The sequence below is a fragment of the Lissotriton vulgaris genome, chromosome 2_2 (assembly GCF_964263255.1).
Source record: "Lissotriton vulgaris chromosome 2_2, aLisVul1.2, whole genome shotgun sequence".
Taxonomy (NCBI): Eukaryota; Metazoa; Chordata; class Amphibia; order Caudata; family Salamandridae; genus Lissotriton; species Lissotriton vulgaris.
In genome coordinates, this window is record NC_141688.1 from 32,195,025 (window position 1) to 32,221,198 (window position 26,174).

The 26,174-nt window shown below is 45.8% G+C and overlaps 1 protein-coding gene across 4 annotated transcripts in view; it reads left to right on the forward strand.

Annotated features, from left to right (window-relative positions):
• PARP6 (poly(ADP-ribose) polymerase family member 6) overlaps positions 1-26,174 on the forward strand; it is a 332,536-nt gene that overhangs the window by 199,769 nt on the left and 106,593 nt on the right. For all 4 annotated transcript variants that reach the window (XM_086959240.1, XM_086959241.1, XM_086959238.1 and 1 more), the window contains exon 16: positions 9,048-9,096. In XM_086959240.1, the coding sequence (XP_086815366.1) occupies positions 9,048-9,096 (49 nt within the window). The remainder of the gene's footprint in view (positions 1-9,047; positions 9,097-26,174) is intronic.

Below are 26,174 nucleotides of genomic sequence, written 5' to 3' on the forward strand. Positions count from 1 at the left end.
GTTTTGCTGGTCGCACTCTCTAGATGCCCCTTCCTTCAGCTCAGGTGCTTTATGCCTCAGCCCTGCAGTTTTATGCAGTAAACTTTATGTCACTGGTTCTTGGCAGAAGCTAATCCAGAAAAAGCTATGCCTATACGTTTAGCCATTGTTACTGTGGTGTCCTGGGCCCCAGGCCCACATGTTAATAAGTGAATGACACAGGCAATGCTTGAAACAGTAGTGAACTGTCTTGAGCTCGAGTGGTCGTGGCTTTTATTGACTGGGTCACCTGACCGGTGATGCCTCTGTTGGATTAGTGTGGGGTGGGTGGGATGGGAGTGGCTGGAAGTAGCTACGTGCCAGAAAGCAGGTATGCATCCAACAGGACACTATATTCCTCCCACACTTTAATGAAAAACAAAAAAATGCCCGACCTCTGGGAATAAATAAAACAAAACTAGGGACCAATGAGTCTACAGCCTCGAGAGGCAGTCCACAGAACAGCCCTGAACAAGTGGACAGGTGTAGCATGGAGCATTCAGCATCACTGCTCGTATCCATGGTGTAACCAGATTACTTTTGGCACAAACATGGGTGTAGATGGAGTCGGGATCCTTCAGCAGCAGGTGGGTTGGGTTAACGTCCAACCATACAATGTTGGCCGGTCCTGCATGCTCTCACTATGATGCATTTAATGTCAACAATACAAACTGGGGTTTATCAGGAGCGTCGGTGGAGTCCGCTGCAGAGCTGCCTCTTGTAGTGCCTTGACTCCATGAAGGGCAACTTTGTACGGACTGAGATGGCATTGACAATGTTTGGGAGCCTTCCTCGGAAGCCCCGGTGTCTCCCAGTACTTGTAGGTGGAGCAGCTACAGGCGCATCTCTCTTGCGGGGATTCCCTTGAGGTCCTTCCCGATGGTTTACCACGGGACTGTGTGGACAGTGTGGGCTGCATGTGGGCTGTGCAGTGCTGCTGCAGGCTTGCCAACAGAGCTATGGCCAAGCCATTTGTTCCACTACAAGGGTAGATGACACATGATCTGGTGTGCTCGCCAACAGGACCCAGGTGTGGGTGGGGCTATTAGATAGTCTCTTGTCAATGGGATCCCTACGTCACCAGGAGTGCCCCTTTGGTCTCTTGGGGGTTCACGGGTGTAAGGCTCCATCCTGGTTGTTGGATGCCCCTTAGGTAGTTAGGGTAATGCACATGGCATGATGATGTTCTTGCCAAGAGATAACTTGTACGGCAGGTGATTAGAACTTGCAGGGACTGAGCGACTGGAAGGACCTCTCATCCAGATAGCTCAGTGTGTTGTTGGTGCTGCTTTTCTTCTTCGTCATGTTCGGTTGTTCGTGGAGATCCCATAATTCTCCAACAGTCGATGACTGTGATTGGACAGTCACACTGGGAAGCGTGGGCAGATACCGGCTCACACATGCAGGATGCTAGCATTTGGTTCTCCATCTGAGCTGCCACCAGTGACACCAATCCACATCAGTGGTTTGCTTGTGTTGGTGGGTGCACTCTCGGGTAGTAGCACAAGTCCTCGGTCTTGTCACCTTTGATCACACACCTTCTTTTCGTTTTTAATTCTTGCATGCAACGTGGTGTCCTGCCATGTTTTGCATGTGTTATCTTTGGATGAACCTCTCGCTGGTCGTGTCCTCTTAATAGAACTGCTTCTTCTCCTGTCATGGGCCTCCCACAGGTCCTATTCTGTCAGTAGGACTGGCAGTCTTCTCTTTTTCTGGGTGCAGTGACATGCAACTCTTCTGGGCAGGCCACCAAGGCCTCTCAGTAGACGACGGTCACTGGACCACGCAAGAGAGACTTCTCAGCCTTCGAGTCATTTCTCTCGGGTTCACTAGCGTGCACCTTCTCCAGGGTCGGCTAACGGGGCCTTGGCATGTCGGCTCTTTCCGAAGTCCAGCCAGGTGTTGGGCTCTAGCTTCATGATGATCTGGGTAGTTGTTGATCAGGTTCTTTTTTGCGAATGTGGCATCCGGCCATGCATCATTGTGTGCTTTTCTTCTTCTGGTTGTGGTGTCTTTGCTACTTGCTCCAGGCTTCACCTCTCACAGGGCCGTCAGTTATTTTTGGGCGGCAGTGGAGGAGGGTTTACTTGATTTGATCCGGTCTGCAGCCTCATCGTTACTTTGCATCTCTTGGCCACAGAATCATGGGTGCAACACGGTATCGCCATGGGGGCTAGGGTCTCTTTGGTTCAAGATTGTGGCAGCTTGCCATTAGGGGGCGTGTGACTCTTCTCTTGCCTGGAAGTGGTCAATGAGTGACTCAGCCTTTAGCCAGGGGGGGGGCACTTCCTGAACAGTCTCTGGCTCCCTGTGGGGCGGTGCTACTGCCGTATGGGGCAAACAATCTCCTCTCAGCATTCTTGCCAAACTGGGCCTTTCCTCCCCTTGTGTCTCTGGGGAGCATTGGTGGTGCTGTACTTGTGTCATGCGAGGTTGATGGCAGACAGCAATTCACTGATTCACTGTTCTTTAGTAGGGAGTAGTGCCTGTCTTCCTTTTCACAGTATCAGCAGCAGTATCTCTTTTGCAGGCATCTGGCAGGCAACCAGGATTTTACTTTGTCGCTTGCGCAGTCATTTCAAGGTTTCCCCTGTGAGCCTGCTTCTTCACTCTTTTGGTGGCTTGGTACCAAGGGGCAATCAATGCCCTACTCCCCCTATATGGCGAGAGACAGCCAGTTCCTCCTTTCTTGCCAAAACAGCAGACAATTGATAGGGGGTGCACAGTGCCTGGTATCTCGTTTTCTCTTGCGAGGGCGGCAGACAGCAGCTAGGGTTGTGCAGCGCTCTATTCCTGAGTGCGGTAGCATTAAACTTTCACAATGGGCCCTGCAATGGGCCCTGCAACGCTCCCTCAGAGTGGTGGTAGAATACCGTTAGGGGCATACAGTGCGGTGGCAGACAGACACCTTGGCTAGCAGCACAGAGGAATGGGGACTTATCGGCTTATGTATGTGCTGATTCTTTACCTTCTTGTTCAGCGAAGCAACATGGCTAATGGCCTGGTGGCAGTGCCTTCACTTGAGGCTTCCTTGTGAGACGCGTGTACCTTCTCCTGTCTCCCTTCGATTGCCCCTCCGATGAGCAGCTTTCTGGCATCACTTCCCAAAAATTCCCTCCATTAGTACACACTCACTGCTTAATGACTTTGTTCCATTCAAGCCTAGTAGCCAGAACACTGCCTTTTTTCAACCCAGCAAATTCAAAGTACTCTTTTAAAACAGTGCCTCCTTTCACTCGGAAAGTCTGTTCAAGCTGCTAAATATCTTTGGGTTTGATCTCCCAGCTAGGCCCCCAATCCTCTATAAAGGCTTTGAAATCTCAAAGCCTTTCACGGGGTTCTACGATTCTCCATCTCAGAAGTCTCAATCCAATCCAGTAGATAAAGCCACAGCCAAAATGTATGTCAATCGTGGTGGTGCAGAATTCTTATGATCTACAGCAGGGGTCTCCAACCTTTTCTATAGTGAGAGCTACTTCTGATCAGTGAAAATCATTGTGAGCTACTAAAGGCTAAGCAACTTGTGTACTGTTATCGGACACCCCAAAGTCCATCTTCATTAACTTTATGCCTAATGTCAATAGAGCCTGATATTATGGTTTGAACAAAATACTTTGACTAGGGGCACTATGACAGGGCTGATATGTTAGTCAGTGAGAGAGTGGACTTTGCACATGTATGAACATGTGTATGCATGAATGGGATATGTGTATATGGGTGACTGAGAATTTGTGTTGTATGCACTTGTGGCACAGATCATACGGTTTGCCATAAGTGGCACAGTTACATATATAACACAAACATACAGCTATTATTTTAAGTGGGAGAAATGTAAAGGCAGAAAAATGATCTGCAAAAATGTTTATAATAGCGAACATTTTTCTCCACTTTAAATTTCTCAAAAAAATTGTTGTATGTTTGTGTTATACATGTAACTGTGCCACAAATGGTAAACTGTATGTTCTGTCCAACAAGTGCACACTTTCTCAGTAATAAATATGGCACAGTGTCTATTCTACTGGTCATAAGAAGCAGTGTTGGAATGCAACACTTTGAAATTGGAGAAAATAAAATAAAGTGTTAACTTAATCTTTATGGTAACTTTTCATTTGAAATTTCTCCTATTGAAAAGCATTCCGAGATTTTGTACTCAAACTCCAATATTGAATTGTCAAGGACTTTTTTAACAGTTAAATACTTCTGTGCTCCTTCACCTCTGTGCCTCAGCCTGGGCCATAAATATGACTGAGCACTATCCAATAGCAAGTCCTGCTATTTGTAACTTGATGATAATATTGTAAAATAAACACAGCCTTTCCTTAACTTTTTTTTTTGATAATCAAAATTATTATCATTTGATTAAAAACAAAATTGACAAAGACAGCGGAATTATGCACAATGTATCTGAGTCCATTACCAGATTACCAGTAACAGCAGTGTCATAGACCTGAGTACAGGGCCCCAGAGTAGGCTACCTTGTAGACGTAGCTAGATGGAAGAGGGCATGCACAGCGATCTGAACAACAGGTTGAGTCATTTACCCCAGACCTTTTCAAGACAGCCCTGGGCCTCAAAGAGAGATTCCTTCTGGGCCGCGCACTAGTCCACACCTCTTCGCCACTTCCGTACAGTAGGGGGTTTGGCCTGAGACCAGGCAGCCGCAATGTCTTGTTTGGCTACTGCGACCGCAGTGCCCAAAAAACGTTTATCGGCTCGAGACCCATCCAGTCCATCAAACATTCCTAGGAGGAGATGCAATGGGTCATGGGGGCACAACCAACCCAGGGTCTGTGTAAGCTACGATTCCACACCTGCCCAGAATGAGTCACGGGCAGGGCACTGCCAGACCATATGGAAAAAATCAGCTGGGACATAGTCGCACCACGTACAGGCCGGGGCGGAGTGCAGCCTAGCATTATACAGGCAGGCAGGGGCAATATACGCCGTGTGGAGATAGTAGAGTTGGATAAGGTGTAGTTTAGAGGAGGTCGTCGAAGTTTTAGGAGCCATGAGAGCGTCCCTCGAGTCTATTTCCTCCAGGGGGCCAAGCCATCCTTCCCAGCGGGTGGCAGGGAATCCAGGGTCGCAGGGCGATTATTCACAAGGGACCGATAGATCCGTGACACCCCTCCTCTGCCTAAATTCCCCATCATGACCTGGGCCTCTAGGGGACTGAATTCCGGAAGGGAGGTGGCCGGCGGGATGTGCACAGTGAGAGTGTGGTTACGCTGCAAATACTTGTAAAATTCTTCCCTTAACTTTTAAAGGAAAATGTGACCCTGTGCTTATTTAAAAAAAAGGAACTGAAAGCTGTGAGCTACTCTGAAGATGTCTGTGAGCTGCTGGCATCTCATGAGCGAATGGCTAGAGACACCTGATCTACATCTTCCCATTCACATCCATCCCAACACTTTGTGCATCAGTTAGTATGCCAAGGGGGTTGGGAGCCTCCTACATTTAGGAACAATATAGATATTTGTCATTCAAAAAGGGAGAAGTATATTACTCCCAGTACTCTGGTTTCAGGAAGAAGAGTAGAGGAATTCACATCACTCAAATTCAAATTTCAAAGCTTTATTCGACAGCAAGTCATAAAAGCACACCACTCTATATCTTTATAATCTCTTCCTCTGCCACACTAACCCAATTGCAAAGCTTGAAGTTGCTAACTTTGGGATAGGTCCTTGTATTTGTCAAGGACAATGAATGATAATGTTCAGTGGGCCTGATGTGCATCCAAAAATTGCTGGGATCCACTGTCCTCAGTACAGAATCCTGACTTTCAGCTGAAACATAGCTTCTAAGCTTTTCACCAATTCCCACTGCTACCCATACTTAAACTATTGTCTATTCAAGTCAATGCTTCTAATTACCCTCCAGGCAGAGTCAGCTGATTGGGGTTACTCTGGAATCTGAATCTGTAAATGACTTCCTCATGCAGAGAAAACTGGCTGCCAGTCAGTGGTGTGTCATCTTGGAGGCTACAGTGGCTGTGGGACTTCAGGCATCTTACATCATTGTCCATCATGGTGGTAGCCAAAGTCAAGCTCCACATGCACTCCTTACAGTTCCACCTGGCAAATAACTCGGATCAGTTGCTTGATAGACATGAAGAATTTGAGCCCACCATAGGATGTAGGCTCATGCCCTCAACCTTTTGATGGAGTGCCATTATGGCTTCCCCACTGACTCATCAAAGTATGATAGGAAGTTACGAACTGTGAGTATCTCTTATTCAGCGTTTACTAGGACAGATCCCATTCATCTCTCCACATCAAGTTGCTCAAATTGAAAGTGTGTTTTCTGGCACTAAAGTGTGTTTTCTGGCACTAAAGTTCCAGGGATCATCAGGTCCAGGAACACAGTGCTCCACATGACAAGCACCTCTGCCCTCTTCAAAATGTAAAAGCAAAGGAGTTCTCACTATACACATCTCTGGAGTATAGCAGTAGAAATGTGGGAGAGGACAGCACCCTGGACATGTCCTGCTTCTTTTCCATGTTACAAGGATGGGTGGACAGGCGGAGCTACAGTTATATTTCCAATGTGAATGGGATATTTATAGAATAGTCTTTAAATCAATTACCACAAGAAATGGGCACATGGTAACAATTTCATGGCTTACTGGAACCTCAGGTGTGAGAGGTACACCTCCTGCATTGTCAGTGGTCCTGAGTCCCTTGTGGACGGCATAATTCATAGCTGGAGATAGACGTTTCTGTGTGCTCGTCACACTGCTACCTTCATTTTTGTGCTCGACTTTAATTTGAGAAGCCTATTTCTCAAACCACCTGCACTGTTTTCAGAGGGTGCACCCTGTTCTCCTCTAGGCAAAGAAGCTTTCTGCCTATAAATGATTCTGGCCACCTCTTACTATCATTCAACTTGTTCCTGAGAAGCTATCCTTTGCCCTCCTGTCATCTCTTCAGAGAAACTGGACATCCTGGTGGCTATCTAGAAGTCCTGCTTAAGAGTACAGCTCAGGAGCAGGTACTTGGAGTTTGCTAAATAATGTGAACATGCTCACTGAGCAATACCTTGCACCTCTGTGGACATCTTTGTGAATTAGATATGCAGGTGACACCTACAAGTACTATTTGGCAGCTGTGAGGGCATAATAGACTAGACTAGGGGAATCCTTCCCCGCTTACCAGGTCATCAAGCAACATCTGAAAGGTATGACATAACTGTTTCCTCAGGTAAGCGCCTTACACTGTTTTAGGATCTGAACCCGGTTGTGCACGATTGAGGTATAAACCTTTCAAGCTCATGACTAAAGAAGTTATTTCTCTAATACCTCTAAGACCTCCAAGGCCTCCATTACAAGTTGTTCTTTAACTCAGGGTGATTATACTAGACCTAATATTACCAGTACGAGGGTTATTTGTAATACTGGGATTGGTATTACTGATACTCAAGATAGCAGGTCAACCAAGAGATCATGAGTTATCCACTGGAGGCCCATAAGGAAAGAGTAATCACAGGTGGAGCTGATAATCAGGCCTGATTTCTATATATTTTACTTCAATCCTGAGCTATTTTCCAGAAACATATCTATCGGTTTTTACAGGCGCATTTGACCACGAATGCCATAAAGCTTGTAACTCTTATCTCAGCTGAAAGCAGACGTTTTCACCAGAACCTTTACTTTGTTCTGAAGGAAGACGTAATTTTATGTGATGGCTTCGTGTTGTTTGAATGCCGGCGTTCAGGGCCTGTCGAAAGCACTGAACTATTTTAGTAGAACAGAGGTTTCTAATTTTAACTGTTGCTTTTAAACCGTTTGGATTTCTTGTGATGATGATTAATATTATCGGAAAATTGTCCTGGCTTTGTAATTCATTGACACATTCTCAGAAGTGTGTTGGGTCTCGTAGAAAAGATCTATTGTGGAACATACTAAAACGTACAGTAAACTTTGGGCCAGCACATTGCTTACCATTGGTTGGCTTTCCTATCAGTTGCTTTTGAGTGCTACTTGCTCAATGGCTTTCCTCCTGCTTTCGTTTGTCCCTTTCTAGAGCATAGCTTCTTTACTATCCTTTTGATTGGATGACATGTATCTTTCCAGTTCTTACATTCATACTACTTTGTTTCTTTTTCTTTCAGCACTGTGCGTGTGTTTTCTTTCTTTCTCTTTTGTGTGCCACTTTCCCACTGAAATTCACCTGCACTCTCCTTGTTGTTCCTCCTTTACCCTCCCATCTCATCTGTTGCTTCTCAAATTGCTCTCTGTCCCGCGCCCCTCCATGATGTGTTTATTGCTGCCCCTCCCTGTGCTGGACTAGTTTGTTGCTTTTTTTCGAATGTTTTAAAAAATGTTTTAACTCCATACCCATCAAGGTCCTGCGTTGCTTCCCCTCACTTGCAGCTGTCCCCACTCATTCCACCAAACCCCCCTTAATTGGCTTCGGAGGGAACTATTTGTTTGCCAATGTTGAAAGGCATGGGCAAAAAAAGCAATGTCATAGTCAGTAGGGCTGCAGAGGTGAAACCTACTGGCTATGTCAGTGCTTGTTTAACCCTTAGCATCTGGTTGATTTAAATTTTAATCTAGCTGCAAACTGTTTTGCTGCCCTGCAGAAAATTGAGTGAAGACTCTACTCATTCGGAGACATTCTTGGAATGTTTTGTTGTTTGATCCCAACCCCTGTTCCATCTTCCCACACCCTTGGTAGACCCTCATTTTGGGTCCCCCTTAAGAAAGTACCTCTCTGCCAGATTCTGAGTTTTACTGTGGGAACAAGCCTAAAAGAGGGAACCACATGCATACGTAATTGGGCTCTTTAATTCTCGGTCCCACCTATTAATCCACATTCTGAGCCTGGAAACTCAGAATAGGCTGTAATGGGCATCTGGCTGGGAATCAGTAACCCCAGCACATATCTCCATCTCCAATTACTGGCCAACTTGAAATGGGGGACCTAGAGTGAGTCAATGAGGAGTCCACTATGGAGATCTGGTCATGTTGTGTAAACTCCGAAATCGCTCAGTTCCCATTTTGACCACATTTATGTTTCTATTCACAGGATAATCTCCAGTAACAGATCTCATATCGTCAAGCTGCCACTCAGCAGGGTAAGTGTGTCTCTGATACTCCGCACTGACCATTGCACCACTCTTTCCTTTCTTATCACAAGCCCCTCATTATAGCCTTTTCTTCATGGTCATCACTTGCATCTACTCTCAAAATTCTCTTGACATTAAAACATTGCCTATTGCTCCACTCCCATTTCACCCTGCTGTGTCGTGCATCTGTCCCTATTCCAACCTGTAACGTACCCTTAGTGTCTCCACCGTTCACCTTGTATACCCTTCCAAACACAGACTCCTTCCCCATCAGACATGCTCCTATCGCAGTCCCTTCCCCTACACTTACCCATCCTGTTCTCCAATGCAAACTGTGTCCCATGATAGAACCCCACTGTCACACACTCAGACCCATCCATGTCATGCACATTACCATGATATAAGCAGCGCTATCACACACCTCCCCATCAAAAACCCTTCTCATCAATTCCAATAACCCATGGCGAGCCCTGCACAGGATAGACCCCTACCCAGATACTATCACACCACTCTCCCCATCAGCCATGTCCCACCTATCACCACACACGTTACCCACACCTACCCACTCCTAATACATATTCTGCCCATCACACTTCCTTTCCCATCTCTTTTTCTTCCCCATGCAGTATTACACACTAATTTCCATCACAGACCCATCCACATATCACCCATCCAACCACATAACATTTACCATCATCCATTCAGTACCCTCTTATCCCATTCTAACACATTACCCCCCTTCATAAACTCTCACAATCATACTCCCATCCCATCACTTAGTCTAACCCGGTGCTTCAAAACCTTTTTATACTCACAACCCAGTATTTAGTACAACCAACTTTGCAACCTACCTGGCTATAATGGACATGAGGCAGGTGATTTTTTTCATGTAAATAGAGCATTGTGTGGTTGCGTATTGTCATTTACAGACAGCATAGTTTCTGTTGAAATGACCATTAAATTACTGATAAAACTATATTGAACACAAATGATAATGTGGGGAAATTGGGTTTCTACTGCTTATTTTTTTAACAAGAAGGCTGGTGTTTACAAAATTCTCTGATTTTGCAGTCAGAGAAAGAAAAATATAGCGACTTATGCAACACTTTTGCTGGGATGCATGAAGTGCGAAAGGAAAGGCTGTAGGATGTCATTTTTTTCGTAACACACAGCAAAATGTAATTAAGAAACCTAAAACAATAACTTGGATCCCATCCCGGAATGATACACTTTTATATTCATTGATTGTCGGGAGAGTGTTAATTTTAAGACTCTGCACTCTAATTAACCTCACAAACTCACTCCTAACATACTCCATTTGTATCAGTTATCATAACTCAAATCAAACTCTGGTCCATGATCGACCCCACTCAACTATTACCCCACTATTACACACCTTTTCCATAACAAACCCATCTCCATTGCTGTTGTTAGTGGTAAATCTCACGCTCAGCACATGTTCCTCCCATCATCATCATTGTGTTGGCCTCACACGCACATTCCCATCACTCACACTCCTCATCACACTACGGGGCATATTAGCAAGAACCTTGTTAAAATTATCACCGTTTTAGCGGCAGGAAACTGCCGCTAAAACGGCAATAATGGGCTTGCTAATATGCATTATAGAAGTTCGAGGCATGTGGGCTGCTGAATTCATATCTGCGCATAGATAGCCGCCTAGTGTTGGGTCCGGATGATTGCACTTTGTTGTCTTGGAAGAGTCTTCGAAGTATCACGAGATAGATGACTCCTCACCTGGACTACAGTGCGCATGGGCATCTTCTACATCCTCAGATTGTTTTTTCCCGCCATTGGGTCCGAATGCTAACTCCTATACTCCAACTTCGGAATCGAAAACAAAACTTTTCTAAAGGCCAAAAGGCCTTCGACTTCGATGGTATTGTTCTCGTTCGGTACCTCTCTAATCGATCCAGCCTTCCATCTCGAATCGGTCGTCGACGCGGGCCGTTGGGCCTTTTCGACGTCACGTGAGCCGACCGTCGATGGAAAGAAGCTCATTTAAAAGGTGCCCACAATGCCACTCCAAGTTCCCACATACTGACAAACACTCAGTATGCAACAAGTACCTTTCCCCAGACCACAGGGAAGAAACCTGCCCAGCCTGCTCCCAGTTTCGATCGAAGAAAACTATAAGAAACCGACTGGCCGCTAGGCAAGAAATGCAGCGACAGGCACCGGAACCGGACAACGTCTTCGATGATGACCAGGATCTACCGGAAGCTCCAGACTCGGACCTAGAAATCGTCACCGTCGAGGACTACTCGGACTCCAATGACGAGATCCCACCGGGGAAAATCGTGAGTACCCTGCCCCTGAACACCAATTAGCCCGTTACCAAAGGCTCCGGTCGAGGCATCACCAAAAGGCCTTAGCCAAGATCATAAAAAAGTTTTGCCAGTCCCGCCATCCGGCTCGGCTCCGAAATCGAAACCGAAACCGAAACCTTCAGAGACCCCAGGGCCTAGTACCATCGTCCCGAAGAAGGTTCCAGAGCCAAAGAAGGTCGTCGACCCGAAGGGCGTTGATTCGAAAAAGGCCGTACAGCCAAAGAGCGTTGAGCCAAAGAAGACTGTCGACCCCAAAATGGCAGCTCAGCCGAAAACTGTCGACCCCAAAAAGGTAGTCGAACCGAACAAAGGCACGCAGCCTAAGGGCGCTGAACCAAAGAAGGTCGCCGACCCAAACAAGCCTATTGTTCCGAAATCCGTCGACCCGGCAAAGGGTGCCGTACCGAAGCCCGGAAAAACCTGTCGACCCAAAGATAACTGCTCAAAAGACACCAGTCGATCCAAAAAAGAACATCGACTCGGAAAAGGACACTCATCCAAAAAAGCCTACGGAGCACAAAAAACTTGTCAAACCGAAAGTTCCGGTCGACCCAAAGACACTTGTCGACCCGAAAATAGGCCCGAGCCGAAAAAATCCAATAAAACACCAAAAGTCGTCCAAAAACCAGGTGTTACCGACCCAAAGAAGTCTAACACTCAACCCAGGACTGTAGAGGAAGAACTCTTCCACCCAGATCTATCAGACGACCAAGCAAAGATATATATTAATCCAGTGACTGGTAAAGTTACCATCCTGCATAGAAAAAAGAGGCCTTTGGACTCTGGCTCTCATTCCCCTATTCCATTGAAGAAAAAGGACTTTGGGACTTCTCCCTCTAGACCCTTCATTCCTTTTCAGCCTATAATCCCTACTACACTTTTTGTTCCCTACTCTCCTTATTCTCCTTCTCACCACGGGGACAATGAGGGTAACATGGGGGATGAGCCACAGCCTCAATATGATTTCCCACAAGATCCTCAACCACAAGAGGAACCATGGGAGGAGCCAACAGACCCTTACAACTCCCATCCCATCCCTGATTTACCCTCTTATCCTACTAAGCCGTCACCTACTGATGACACCGTAGTCTTCAATCAACTATTAAGACAGGGCAGAACAATTCCACAATGTAGACATGCATAATGACCCTGTTGAGGAAGACTTCTTATTTGACACCTTCCCTACTTCAGAAAAAGATGTCAAAACACTTCCCATGTTAAAGGGAGTTCTAAAACATGCGCCTGATACAGCCAGGGCACGGGTAATCAATCCCAGAATAGAAAAGAAGTATAGGGAAGCTCCTACAGACCCTACTTACATCAAAGGGCAGTTACCACTAAACTCACTGGTAGTGGCTAATGCACGTAAAAGGGCCAACTCCCAAACAACAAGGGAAGCACCTCCCCCCGATAAAGAGTCAAAAATACTGGAGGCATCAGGCAAAAGGGTAGCAGCACAAGCCTCCAACTCATGGAGAATTGCTAATACACAAGCCCTACTGGCTCATTACGACAGGGCACACTATGATCAGCTTGAAAGCCTAATGCAACACCTACCTGAGCCTTTTAAAGCACAAGCTGATGACCTCATCCAGGAGGGAAAATTCATAACAAACGCCTCCATCAAATGCTCGCTTGACGCAGCAGACACCGCAGCTAGGTCAATTAACACTAGCGTCCTACTACGCAGACATGCATGGCTGCGTATTTCTGGTTTTAAGAATGAGGTGCAGTCCACCATTCTTAACCAACCTGTCAATCAGGATTTTCTATTTGGCCCTGCTGTCTACACCATTTTGGATAAAATGAAAAAATACACAGAAACCGCAAAATCAATGGAGGCATTGTAATTTCAGCAACATAAAGGCTCCTTTCGACGTTCCTCATACAGAGCAACTACACAAGGAAATACCTCGCGAACATCTGCCTCATACAAAAGTAACACACAAGGTTCCTTCAACAAAAACACAAACAGAGGAGGTTATAGGGGCAACAATAATAAGGGAAGAGGACGTGGAGGCAATAACACCAGAGCCTCCACTGCCACAAAACAGTGACTTCATTACGCTACCTCCAGACCACCTAACATCGGTCGGAGGCAGATTTTCTATTTGGCCCTGCTGTCAACACCATTTTGAATCAAATGAAAAAAGACACATAAACCGCAAAATCAATGGGGGCATCATACAGAGCAACTACACAAGGAAATACCTCGCGAACATCTGCCTCATACAAAAGTAACACACAAGGTTCCTTCAACAAAAACACAAACAGAGGAGGTTATAGGGGCAACAATAATAAGGGAAGAGGACGTGGAGGCAATAACACCAGAGCCTCAACTGCCACAAAACAGTGACTTCATTACGCTACCTCCAGACCACCTAACACCGGTCGGAGGCAGATTTTCTATTTGGCCCTGCTGTCAACACCATTTTGAATCAAATGAAACAAGACACAGAAACCGCAAAATCAATGGGGGCATTGCAATTTCAGCAACATAAAGGCTCCTTTCGACGCTCCTCATACAGAGCAACTACACAAGGAAATACCTCGCAAACATCTGCCTCATACAAAAGTAACACACAAGGTTCCTTCAACAAAAACACAAACAGAGTAGGTTATAGGGGCAACAATAATAAGGGAAGGGGACGTGGAGGCAATAACACCAGAGCCTCCACTGCCCAAAAAACAGTGACTTCAATACGCTACCTCCAGACCACCTAACACCGGTCGGAGGCAGACTCCAACAGTTCCTACCTGTCTGGAACGCAATTACCACGGACCCTTGGGTGAGAGAAATTATCCAGTTTAGTTATTGCCTAGAACTGACTTCTACACCCCCAAACATACCACCCAGACATGGTCCTATTTCCACAGAACACATCACCCTGCTACAACAAGAGGTGAAATGCATGCTGGACATGGGGGCCATAGAGCAAGTCCCTTTCCACCAGCAAGGGACAGGAGTATACTCCCTATACTTCCTTATTCCCTAGAAGGACGGTTCCCTCAGACCAATATTGGACCTCAGACCCCTAAATCAATATATACTATCGGAGCACTTCCATATGATCACACTACAACAAGTGCTCCCGTTGCTACAACAAGGAGATTTCCTAGCAACACTGGACCTCAAACATGCGTATTTTCACATACCCATTCATCCAGCCCACAGAAAATACCTCAGATTCACAATAGAAGGTCAACACTACCAATTCAAGGTTTTGCCTTTCGGGGTTACCAAGGCTCCAAGAGTGTTTACAAAATGCTTAGCGACAGTGGCAGCACATCTCAGAAGGCAACACGTCCATGTGTACCCTTATCTGGAAGATTGGCTAATACAAGCAAAATCGTACCATTAGTGTGCAGCACACACGTCTCAAACAATTCAGTTGCTACACAGCCTAGGCTTTTCAATCAACTACACAAAATTGCATCTGCAACCATCCCACGAATAGCAATACATGGGAGCCACTATAAACATCTCAGTGGTAAAGGCATATCCAAAATCACAAAAGGATAGCCAGTATGCAGATACTCATTCGCAAATTCCTGCCACAACACTCTCTACCAGCTCGAGTCTTTATGCAGCTCATAGGCTTGATGGCCTCCTGCATATTCATTGTCCCCCATGCCAGACTTCAAATGCGCCCATTACAGGAATGCCTAGCACGGCAATGGAACCAGGCTCAAGGACAACTAAAAGACCTAGTGTTGGTAGACAGTCGCACTCGCAACTCTCTGCAGTGGTGGAACCCAGAAAACCTTTCCAAGGGGCGATTGTTCCAAGAGCCGGTTCCACAACTAGTACTAACAGCGGACGCATCACTGACAGGCTGGGGAGCCCATCTCCTTCAATACACAGTACAAGGGCTCTAGACAACCAAACAGAAAAAGCTGCATATCAACCAACTAGAATTGCTAGCGATATTCCTAGCCCTAATAACATTTCAGAAATACTTGTTCAGCAAGACGGTGTTGATCCGGACGGACAACATGACCGCAATGTACTATATCCAGAAACAGGGAGGAAAGCACTCTCCACAGCTGTCCCATCTGGCACAAAGCATATAAAAGTGGGCGATTCCCAGAAACATTTTTCTCCTAGCAGAACACCCTCCAGGGAAGGACAATCAAATTGCCGGCCTGCTCAGCAGGCACAGCTAACAACTACACGAATGGGAGATTCACCCCCAAGTTCTCAAGCCATTCTTCAAAGAGTGGGGTCACCCAGAAATAGACCTGTTTGCCACAAAAGAAAACTCCAAATGCCAGTACTTTGCTGTCAGATTCCCACATCCGTTGTCACAGGGCAATGCGATATGGATGAACTGGTCTGGCAGATTTGCGTACGCTTTTCCCCCAGCACCGCTGATCCCGCTGGTGGCAGGCAAACTGCGGCAACACTCACTCACGCTGATCCTAGTTGCTCCCACATGGGCGAGACAAACGTGGTACACAACGTTCCTGGAACTTTCAGTAGTTCCTCATCAAAGACTGTGCCTTGCACCCCATCTTCTAACTAGGAACCATGGAGAAATCAGACACCCAGATCCCAATCAGATGAACCTAGCGATCTGGCTCCTGAGGTCTTAGAGTTTGGATACCTTAACTTGCCCCCAGATTGCATGAACATCATTAGGGAGGCAAGACGACCAACCACATGAGCGTGCTATGCAGCTAAATGGAAGAGATTTGTTATTTACTGCAACAATAACCAAATCAACCCTTTAGACGCTTCCATACAAAACATTATATGATACCTGCTGCATCTACAAAGATGTAACTTAGCATACTCTTCTATACGACTACACCTCGCTGCTATAGCAGCATACCTTCAAAACAGTCAACACCTTTCACTGTTTAGAGTACCAGCAATCAAAGCCTTCATGGACGGTTTAAAAAGGGTGATCCCTCCAAGGCACCCGCCTTCCCCAGTCTGGAATCTAAACATAGTGCTTACCAGACTTATGGGCCCTCCTTTCGAACCTCTACACTCATGCGAACTACAATTCTTAACGTGGAAGGTTGCATTCTTGGTTGCCATTACCTCACTCAGAAGAGTGAGCGAATTACAAGCACTAACAATTCAAGAACCTTTCATGCAGGTACATGCCAACACGGTGGTTCATGCCTAAGGTTATATCCAATGTCCATATCAATCAATCAGTAAAACTGCCTTTCAAAATCCACAATCAGTAGCTGAGAGAGCCCTGCACACAGTAGATGTAAAAAGAGCTCTACTTTATTATGTGGACAGAACTAAATCATTTAGAAAAACAAAACAACTATTTGTTGATTTTGCACCACAACACAAAGGAAATCCTATTGCAAAATCAGGAATAGCCAGATGGATAGTTAAATGCATTCAAATATGTTATCAAAAGGCAAAACGCACTTTAACCGTCCCCCCAAGAGCACACTCTACAAGGAAAATGGGGGCATCCATGGCTTTCCTAGGAAATATTCCTCTTGAATATATCTTAAGGCAGCCACATGGACCACCATACATACTTTCACAAAACACTACTGTGTAGACGTGCAAGCAAAACAGCAAGCTGCTGTAGGCCAGGCTGTCCTCAAAACTCTTTTTCAAACTGCTGCAGCTGGCACAGGTAGCCACCGCTAGAGGAGATACTGCTTTTCAGTCTATGCACAGATATGAATTCAGCAGCCCACATGCCTCGAACGGAATATGCTACTTACCAGTATGCATCTGTTCTTGGCATGTAGGGCTGCTGACATTCATATTGCCTGCCCTCCTCCCCGGTGCCTGTCGCTGCTGCAGCATTATCTCTGGCATGGCCATCTCTTACTTTACTATCTCCATCTCTGCCACAATGGCGAAAAATAATCTGAGGATGGAGAAGATGCCCATGCGCACTGTAGTCCAGGGGAGGAGTCACCTATCTTGTGATACTTCGAAGACTCTTCCAAGACAACAAAGTGCAATCATCCGGACCCAACACTAGGCGGCGTCTATGCACAGATATGAATGTCAGCAGCCCTACATGCCAAGAACAGATGCATACTGGTAAGTAGCATATTCCTTTGACTAGAAAACCAGGTTAGATGTCCTGCACATCTAACCTGGGCTTCTATTGGAATTCTATAACGCATATTAGCAAGCCCATTATCGCCGTTTTAGCCGCAGTTTCTTGACGAAAAAACGCTGATAATTTTAACGAGGTTCTTGCTAATATGCCCCCAAATTCCCCCTACAATTCCCCCCTGCAATTGGTTCAGAATGCGGCAGCAAGAATGCTGATGGGAACCCCTAGGTTTGTTTTGATTAAAGGAGAACTCAAGAAACTGCATTGGCTCCCAATCCCACTTAGATCGCGCTTTAAGGCACTATGTGTTGTCTTTAAGGCTGTTAATGGGGTTGGTCCCGAGTTTCTTCAATCTAGGCTCACATGGTATGTTCCTAGTAGAATTCTGCGTTCCTCCGGATCTAAACTATTCCAAACCTCCACCTTTAAGAAAATGAATTGGGGAGGTAGAAGTTTTCTCTACTGCGCCTCCAAAGCCGAGAATTAACTTTCCTTCCATCTTAGAAATGCGCCAAACCTTGCCTCCTTTGGCAAGGATCTGAAAACATGTTTTTTCTCTCTTTAACCGGCTATTGCTCACCAGGTAATCAGTACTTAGCGCCAGAACACCTCAGACTAAGAGTGCGCTTTATAAGTACAATTAACATAACATAACACGACTCATTCGAAATCCTTCTCCATGATCCAACCCGCACAGAACCACCATCACAGTCATCCCCATTACATACCCTTCACCACCATGCACCAATTGCAATATTACTCTCATACATCCTTCCTGTCATACATATACCCTCTCAGCACTTAGCCTACCCAATTAATTCGCCTTCCCTATATTCCCAGTATTTACCCATCCCCAACCACTCTACTCTAGTTGTTTATTTACCATCTATATGTCTCACCCTGATGTTTTATAGACAGTATCCAAAAACTCATGATTCCATGTCAAATAGCTATTCCACACCCAGGAGACATCTTATGGCCCACTATACACCCGCCCCCGTACTACACACACATGAATACCTAAATCCTTCCCAATCACCCGTCTTTTTCTACCACATGTGTCTCTAACACCACTTACCACATCTCCATCCTTGTCACAATGTCCTTTCCCTCCTAATATCAAAATCATAGCTCATTATGCACCATCACCTGCCCCAGCTCTCTCATACCCTGCATCATTACACACACTGCTTCATTACACACACACACACACACACACACACACACACACACACACACACACACACACGCACACACACACACACACACACAGTGCTTCACTACTCTTACACGGATTGGTGTCACTACAACGCATGCTTTTACATCGCATGCCTTTACAACGCGGTTTTTACCACGCAGTCCATTACAACGCATAATGCTTTTAGGCGCTGGATAGTGAATTATTTAATTTACTATTCCAACTCCAGTCCCCGTGGATAGCAGGGAAGGTGTTGGATAGTAAATTAAATATATTCCCTATCCTAGAGCGCCCCCCAGCGCAATGCGTTGTAATGGTATGCGTTGTAATGGTTGCGATGTAATGGTAGTGCGTTGTAAAAAATGCGTTGTAAGTGATGTTCCCCCTCTTACACACTATGCCTCTTCACACACAACATGGGCTCATCAAAGACTTGAGCTCATCAAGTAATGCAGCCTGCTTCACCCTCTATCCCTCACACGTAACGCTCTCCCTTTTCCAACAGAGCACAATTGCAGTCAGTAAACAGCCAATGTGTTCAGCATTGCAGGATCTCCTTGATAGTCATAAAAGGTAGAATATTCCCACCTGGATGTGGGGATCCCGAAACACCCTCATCAAATATAAATATTATTTCTAAAAACTAAAACCCCTACATCATTCGAAATGCAGATGTTCCAATCAAAACCTACTTTAGGCTAGATTGTCTTTTGTTATTAGTGTTTAAGTATGCAATTAAGTAGACCATTTATGATTCAACAACATTGCTGCATCACCTTTAACCATGCTGCATAGAAGGCTAGGGAGAAACGTATATAGGATGAATGAGAAATGTAGCTGCTCTACTAACACAGCTGAAAATAAAACCTAAAACAAGGTTCCGTTAAGGAAGCAGCAGTATACCTCTCCCATAAAAACTTGCACTGCCATCTGAGTGGTTCAGTTCTTTGTTCCAGTTTGTGCGAGAAGGAACCATTCTTTTTGTTTCATTTAACATCTTTGGCACCTCCACTTTTTGAAGCATTTTTCTGCTTTATACTGTTCATGTAAGTTTTTTTTCTCCAGTTTTGCTGAAATTTTGCCTTTTACACTTTAACAAATGCCTCTTGTGTGGGAGGAAAAAAACTGAGTGACCTATCATTTTTGTGTGTGGTATGTTTACCATCCTCACATTCCACAAGGAATGCTAATTTCGTAGAAAGATATCCAAAATAATATATGAGGAGAAGGCATCCACTTTAGGTGGCAATTTAAAGACATTAGGGGCAAAAATGCCTGGAAGAATTGCGAAAGAATTGCGAAAGAGCAGCTAAAGAGGGTCATCCCTCCCCTGGGACCTGGCACTTGATCACAAAAGACTTCAAGAGAGAGAGAACTAAGGAGATTGTGAGGCCTTTTCTCAAGATATATGTTGGGTGTGGGTTGTGGGTTTCTAGGTGTACAAGTTGGGAACTAGTTTAAGATATAATGTATTGATAGTTAATTTTTACTTTGTTATAAATTGTTTAATTGATTATTGTGAAACTTGTGAAATTATCATATTTGTTTAGTTATATTTTAGGTGTGTGTTTTTTAGTTTGTAAAGGTATAGGGTGGAAAGTTATTTAAGTAATAATACATTAAAAATGATCTGCTATTCATTTATTAATAATTGTGTTATTACGTAATATGTTAATTGTGTTACGCTTTTTAATTTGAATTACATTTTAATTGTTGGCTGTTCTGATTGTGACAATATAGAGTGGTATTTTAAATACATTAATTTTATTTGTTTTAATTGATAATTATTTGATTTTTTAATAATTATGTAATTAGTTATTTTTTGTTAAAATTTATATGTATCATTTTTACATTTACATATTCAGATTTCTTGTTATTTATTAGAGTTGTTAAAGTACGGTATTTGTTTGAGGTGAACTACTCTTTCTCTACTGTTGCACCTTTTGGAATGGGAATAGTACATTTTAACCTCTCCTGAGTCCAACACTTTCCCTACTGTTGCACCGACCGGAGAGGGAATAGGGCATTTGTCCCTTCCTGAGTCCAACGCTTTCCCTTTTGTTGCACAGACTGGAGTGGGAATAGTAAGTTTTACCCCTCCTGAGTCCAACTCTTTCCCTATTGTTTCAAAGAGTGGAGTGAGAATAGTAAATTCCCAACTCCTGAGTCCAACGCTTTCCCTACTGTTGCACTGACTGCAGTGAGATAGTAAATTTTGCCCCTCCTGAGTCCAAAGCTTTCCCTACTGTTGCACAGACTGAAGTGGGAATAGTACATTTTACCCCTCCTGAGTCCAACGTTTTCTCTACTGGTCTAGAAACTGGAGTGTGAATAGTATGTTTATTATATATATAGTTAATTGTTTTAATTAATATTGTTTAAATATATAATATTATTATGTGTATTTAATTTCATATTTTCTATAATACAAATGTATGCAATTTGTAATATATTTTTAGTAAAATGTATTTTTAAATATTGTTGACATTTATGTATAATTAATTTGTAAATATTTTAAATTTTTTACCGTTTACTTGTGGTAATATTTAGTTTTTAGGTGTACCTAACTAATATATATATATATATATATATATATATATATATATATATATATATATATATATATATATATATATATATATATATATATATATAGTTATTGATAGTTATATATATCGCCATATTCCTTTTGTATTTTACAGAAGGGAGCCTTACCAATGAGGTATTTTCATAATCAAGTGTTTATTGATGCTACCACTTGACATGTTTCGGCTGCCTCCGCAGTCTTGTTGTAAATGAAATACCTCATTGGTGCGCCTCTCCTATATGGAGTATGGGAGAAGGAATATTGTGATGGATTAGCAGCCCACCGTTGATCAGGAGCACTACGGCGTTCAGCAAAGCACAGAGGAAGAAAAGCACAGAGGAAGAAAAAAATATATATATATATATATAATTGCTATATTGGTACATTTAAAAGCAATTATAAAATTTTAATATAAGTTAAAATTAGGCGTGGCGTGGCTTGGAGGCCGATGGGAAAGGCTGCTGAGCGCTGAGCTCCGCGCGAATCCCCGGAGTAATCCTGCAATAAGCCGATACCTCGATCCCCCAGGTGGCACCGAGAGGGTCAGAAGCGATGTGGAGCTGAGTGGGCGTGAACCCGAGTCTTTGATTAGCGCCAGCCGAGAGTTTTGGCTGACTTTTTAGACCCAGAACTTTGAAGACGAGGGTCACAAAATGGCGGCGGCTCCGTGGCTTTAGACCCAGAAACCAAGTGAAGGAGGAGCAGCACCGCCAATGTGGGACACATACCCTGGTGGGCGTGAAGAGCTGGAGAGGCAGTAATCGCATAGCGGTACGGATCGGGACTGCCTGAGAGGGCTCGGAAAACGGTTGCGCCCTTTTCGGCGGCGGAGACCCGGACTGAGGCCGAACAACAGCGAGGGAGACGCAAAATTGGTGGCTCAGGCCTGGAGACACATTGCCCCCCCTGGAACGGCGCCGAGGGCTGGAACACGGCGCAGCAGCGTGGAACTGACTGTTATAGCACAGAAGGACGGCGCTATCTGCTCCAGCACTGGTGAGTGGGGTGCGGCGAGAGGGTGGAGGCGGGAACGGGGCTCCGCGGCGGGCAGGACACGGAGGGCACAAGGGCTGTGGGGGCTTTGCTTGAGGCCTTTAAGCAACACAGCCCTAGAGATGCTACGAGCCCCAAGGCCACGAGCCAGGCAGCGAGGGAATACATCGGATGACAGCAGAGCACAGTGAGGGAACGTTGGGCTCCCGGGCGAGGTGTCTGAGTATGACCAAGTTGGTCTGCAGTTCTGTGGACAGCCGCAGATGGGGCAAACCGCAGGAGTGACCTCAACCGGGGATAACATTTGGAGAATGATGGCTTTAGTACCAGGGCTGCAGCGGAGGAGGAAGTGCACCCTGAGTGGTGCAGCAGGCACTGAGGGTGGCAAGCCTGAACATTATCGGAGGCTGGGCACCGGGTTGGAGTCCTACAGAGCCGGGACAGATCGGATGGGAAGCCAGACCCAGGACCTTCCGAGAGATCTCAACTCCACAAGTCTCAACGAATTCGACACAGACGACGGGGGCTAGGGAAACCATTGTTGTCACAAACTGAGGTAGAGCGGCGGGGAGTGCTGGAAGCGGTGTCGGCACTAGTGGGAGACCAGTTGGCCCAAACACCAGAGGGAACAGACTCAGAAAAAGAATGGGCACAGTCGGACACCGAGATATCGGAAACGGACAGTCTACATATGCCACAGGTCACTTCGGCCACAGCTGATGGAATGTTGGATGAGTAATGGTGTGATCATTGGGAGGTGGTTGTTAGATGAAAGGGAGGTAAAAGAGAACTTGTGGACACAATTGTGGACGTAGAGAATCAGGTTCTGGTTGGCCACAATGGGGGGCTTCTGGAGGTTGAATTGTGCAGCAGGCCCTGACTAATTCGTGGGGGATCAGCTGAATCTGGAAAGGTGCGCGCTCGGAGGAGGTATTGTGTTTTACTGGGGGATATAAGCCTGTTGGCACTTAGCACCCCCAACAGCCCATAAGGCATGCCCGCAGTGGCTACTGGTGGGCTTAGTAGTGTGTTGATGGTTGCTGTGGACCCGGCCGCGTGGCGTGGTCCTCTCTGATCCCCGCAACCCAAGAACTACTGGTGGACCTGACCCCAGCCCGCCTAGAACTGTACACGACCCCTCTACACCGGACCTGAGCCGATCTCCAGACCGCGTGCCTGCACCCGTGCACGTGAATGAATGAATAAAACAGTTCTTGTAATTGCGCGAACTTAGCCCAGTGGGCGTCAAGGCGCCTAAATCAAATGCAGAAGCTAGCAACCTACAAAGTCCTATTTACTCATAGGTAGGCCCTCTTAAAGAAGTAGGTTTTGAGAGCCTTTTTGAAAGACTCGATGGTCGGGAGAGTTTTTATTTCTGTGGGAATGGAGTTCCACAGCTGCGGAGCAACCACGGAAAAAGCTCTGGCGCCCCATCTGGCAAGTTTGAAACGTGGAACAACCAGTTGACAAAGTCCCGCAGAGCGGAGGTTTCTTGTGGGGACGTAACGCATAAGAAGAGATCCGATAGCACTAGCAGGACCATCCTTCAATGCTCTGTGGGTCAGACAGAGAATTTTAAAGGCAATTCTGTGCTGCACCGGGAGCCAGTGAGGCTCCTTCCTGGCTGAGGTGGCAGAAGATGCTTTCGGGAGATCCAAAACAAAGCGTGCTGCAGCGTTCTGGAGAATCTGCAGACGATGTATCAGGCCTTTATTGGCTTCCATGTACAGGGAGTTGCAGTAATCCAACCTTGAGCCAACCAGGGCGACTGCAACCTGTTTACGCGCCTGGGGGGATAGGTACCCACGGATTTTATTGAGTGTCCTGATCACACCCCAGCAGGTGGCCACGGTCCTGTTGACTTGCAGGGACATAGAGAGCGAGGCGTCAAATAGTACTCCAAGATTTCTGGCGGATGGGGAGGGAGTGGGGCAGATGCCAAGAGAAGAAGGCCACCACTCGCTCGACCACAGATTTTGGTCCTTCCCAAAGATCAACACCTCCGTTTTTTCACCGTTTAGTTTGAGGGAGTTTATAGTCATCCAGTCTGCCACATACTGCATACATACCCTGAAACTAGCGGCAGATGTGCTAACAGAGGTGTGAGCTAGTGATACCATGATCTGGGTATCATCTGCGTAGGATACCACCTCCATCCCCTGAGATTTAACCAGTCTTGCAAGGGAGGCCACATAGATGTTAAACAGGGTCGGACTCAAGGCCGACCCTTGTGGCACCCCACACTGCAATGACTTGGCAGGGGAGAGGTGGTTCCCAAGCATAACTCTCTGTTCCCTTTCGGTCAAAAAGGAGTTTAAGAGGCTCAGGGCCGGTCCTGTGACACCAGCTTCCCTCAGCCGAGATGTAAGAATGGCGGGGGATAGGGTGTCGAATGCGGCCGTGAGGTCTAACAGAACCAGAACAGTAGTTTGGCCAGAGTCCACCTTGCGTCGGATGTTATCGACCACACAGGTAAGGGCGGACTCTGGGCTGTGGTGTTTTCTAAAACCGTGTTGTGTGTTATCCAGGTATTCAGAGGAGTCAAGGAAGGAGGACAGGTGGAAGTTCAAATGTGCCTCAAGCATCTTCGCGGGCGCTGGAAGGAGGGAGATTGGCCTGAAATTTTTCAGCAAGGCCGGATCTAGGGATGGTTTCTTGAGAAGAGGTTTAACAATTGCTTTCTTCCATATAGGGGGGAAAGATCCTTGAGAAATGGCCTGGTTCAGAACCTGAAGCATGGGAGGAAGGAGGCACTTTCTGCATTCTTTCAGTTTTTTAAGCGGTATCGGATCAAGGGGAGAAGCAGATTTGGTCCTGTCCAATAGTAGGTTCAATGATTCAAGGGACAATGATGGAAATGTCGTGAGTAGGCAAGAAGGATCTTTGCCTAGTGAATCAAGACTAGAAATGTCAGGTCGAATTTTTTGATCAAGAGCACGACAGTGGGCTTCAAGAGAGACATGTATGTCATGGATTTTGCTATGAAAGAAATCAGAAATATCATTGCAAAGTTGTTGAGAGCTGACTACAGGGTCAGGGAGTTGCAGGGAGCATAGAGAGTCGGCGATTTTAAAGAGCTCCCTAGAAGGGGAGAGAGAGCTGGTCAGATTGGAAAAATATTCCTGCTTCTCAATTATCACTTGCTGTTTGTAGGCCCGCAGAGAAGATTTATGAACCTCTCTGTCATTTAGGTCCCAAGATTTCCTCCATTTTCTCTCGTTGCTCATACAACCTTGTCTCAGAAGCCTCAGCTGATCGGAAAACCACGGTGCCGTAGGTTTACGACGCGCTACATAGCGCAAGGATGAGGGAGCAAGTTGTTCCACTGCGTTGAAAATGGAGTCAGTCAGGATTTGGGCAGCCTCTGCTGCGTCGTTTACGGCTAAAGAATCAGGAGTGGAGACCAAAGGGGCAAGGGCCTCATCAGAGATATTTCTTAGATTTCTCCTAAGGGTGAAGGGAGAGGTTTCCCGATTAGTAAGACAGGGGACAGGAATGCATAGTTCAAATGGCACGGCAAAATGATCAGACCAGACCACCTGTAGCGGAGAGCCGGTAGAAAGCCTGTCATCGTTAGAAAAGAGACCGTCGAGAATATGTCCTGCCTTGTGAGTAGAACTTTTTACAAGCTGGACGAGGTCACAGGCTTCTAGCGTTTCAACAAGGGCAATAGTGTCCTTTGAGTTAGTCTCATCAAGGTGAAAATTAAAATCACCCAAGATGGTGACCATCAGACTCCATGTTTGGCCACACCGGTCGGCCGGCCGCCTTCTTCCCTTTCAGCAGCTCTTGGCCGACCCTGGCTGCTGACAGGCGTGCGCGTCCGGCGCGCCCGGACCCGCCCGGGGGGTGAAGGACCCACCAAGTAACCGAAACCAAGACTTCATTCACACCTCCGGCCTCCT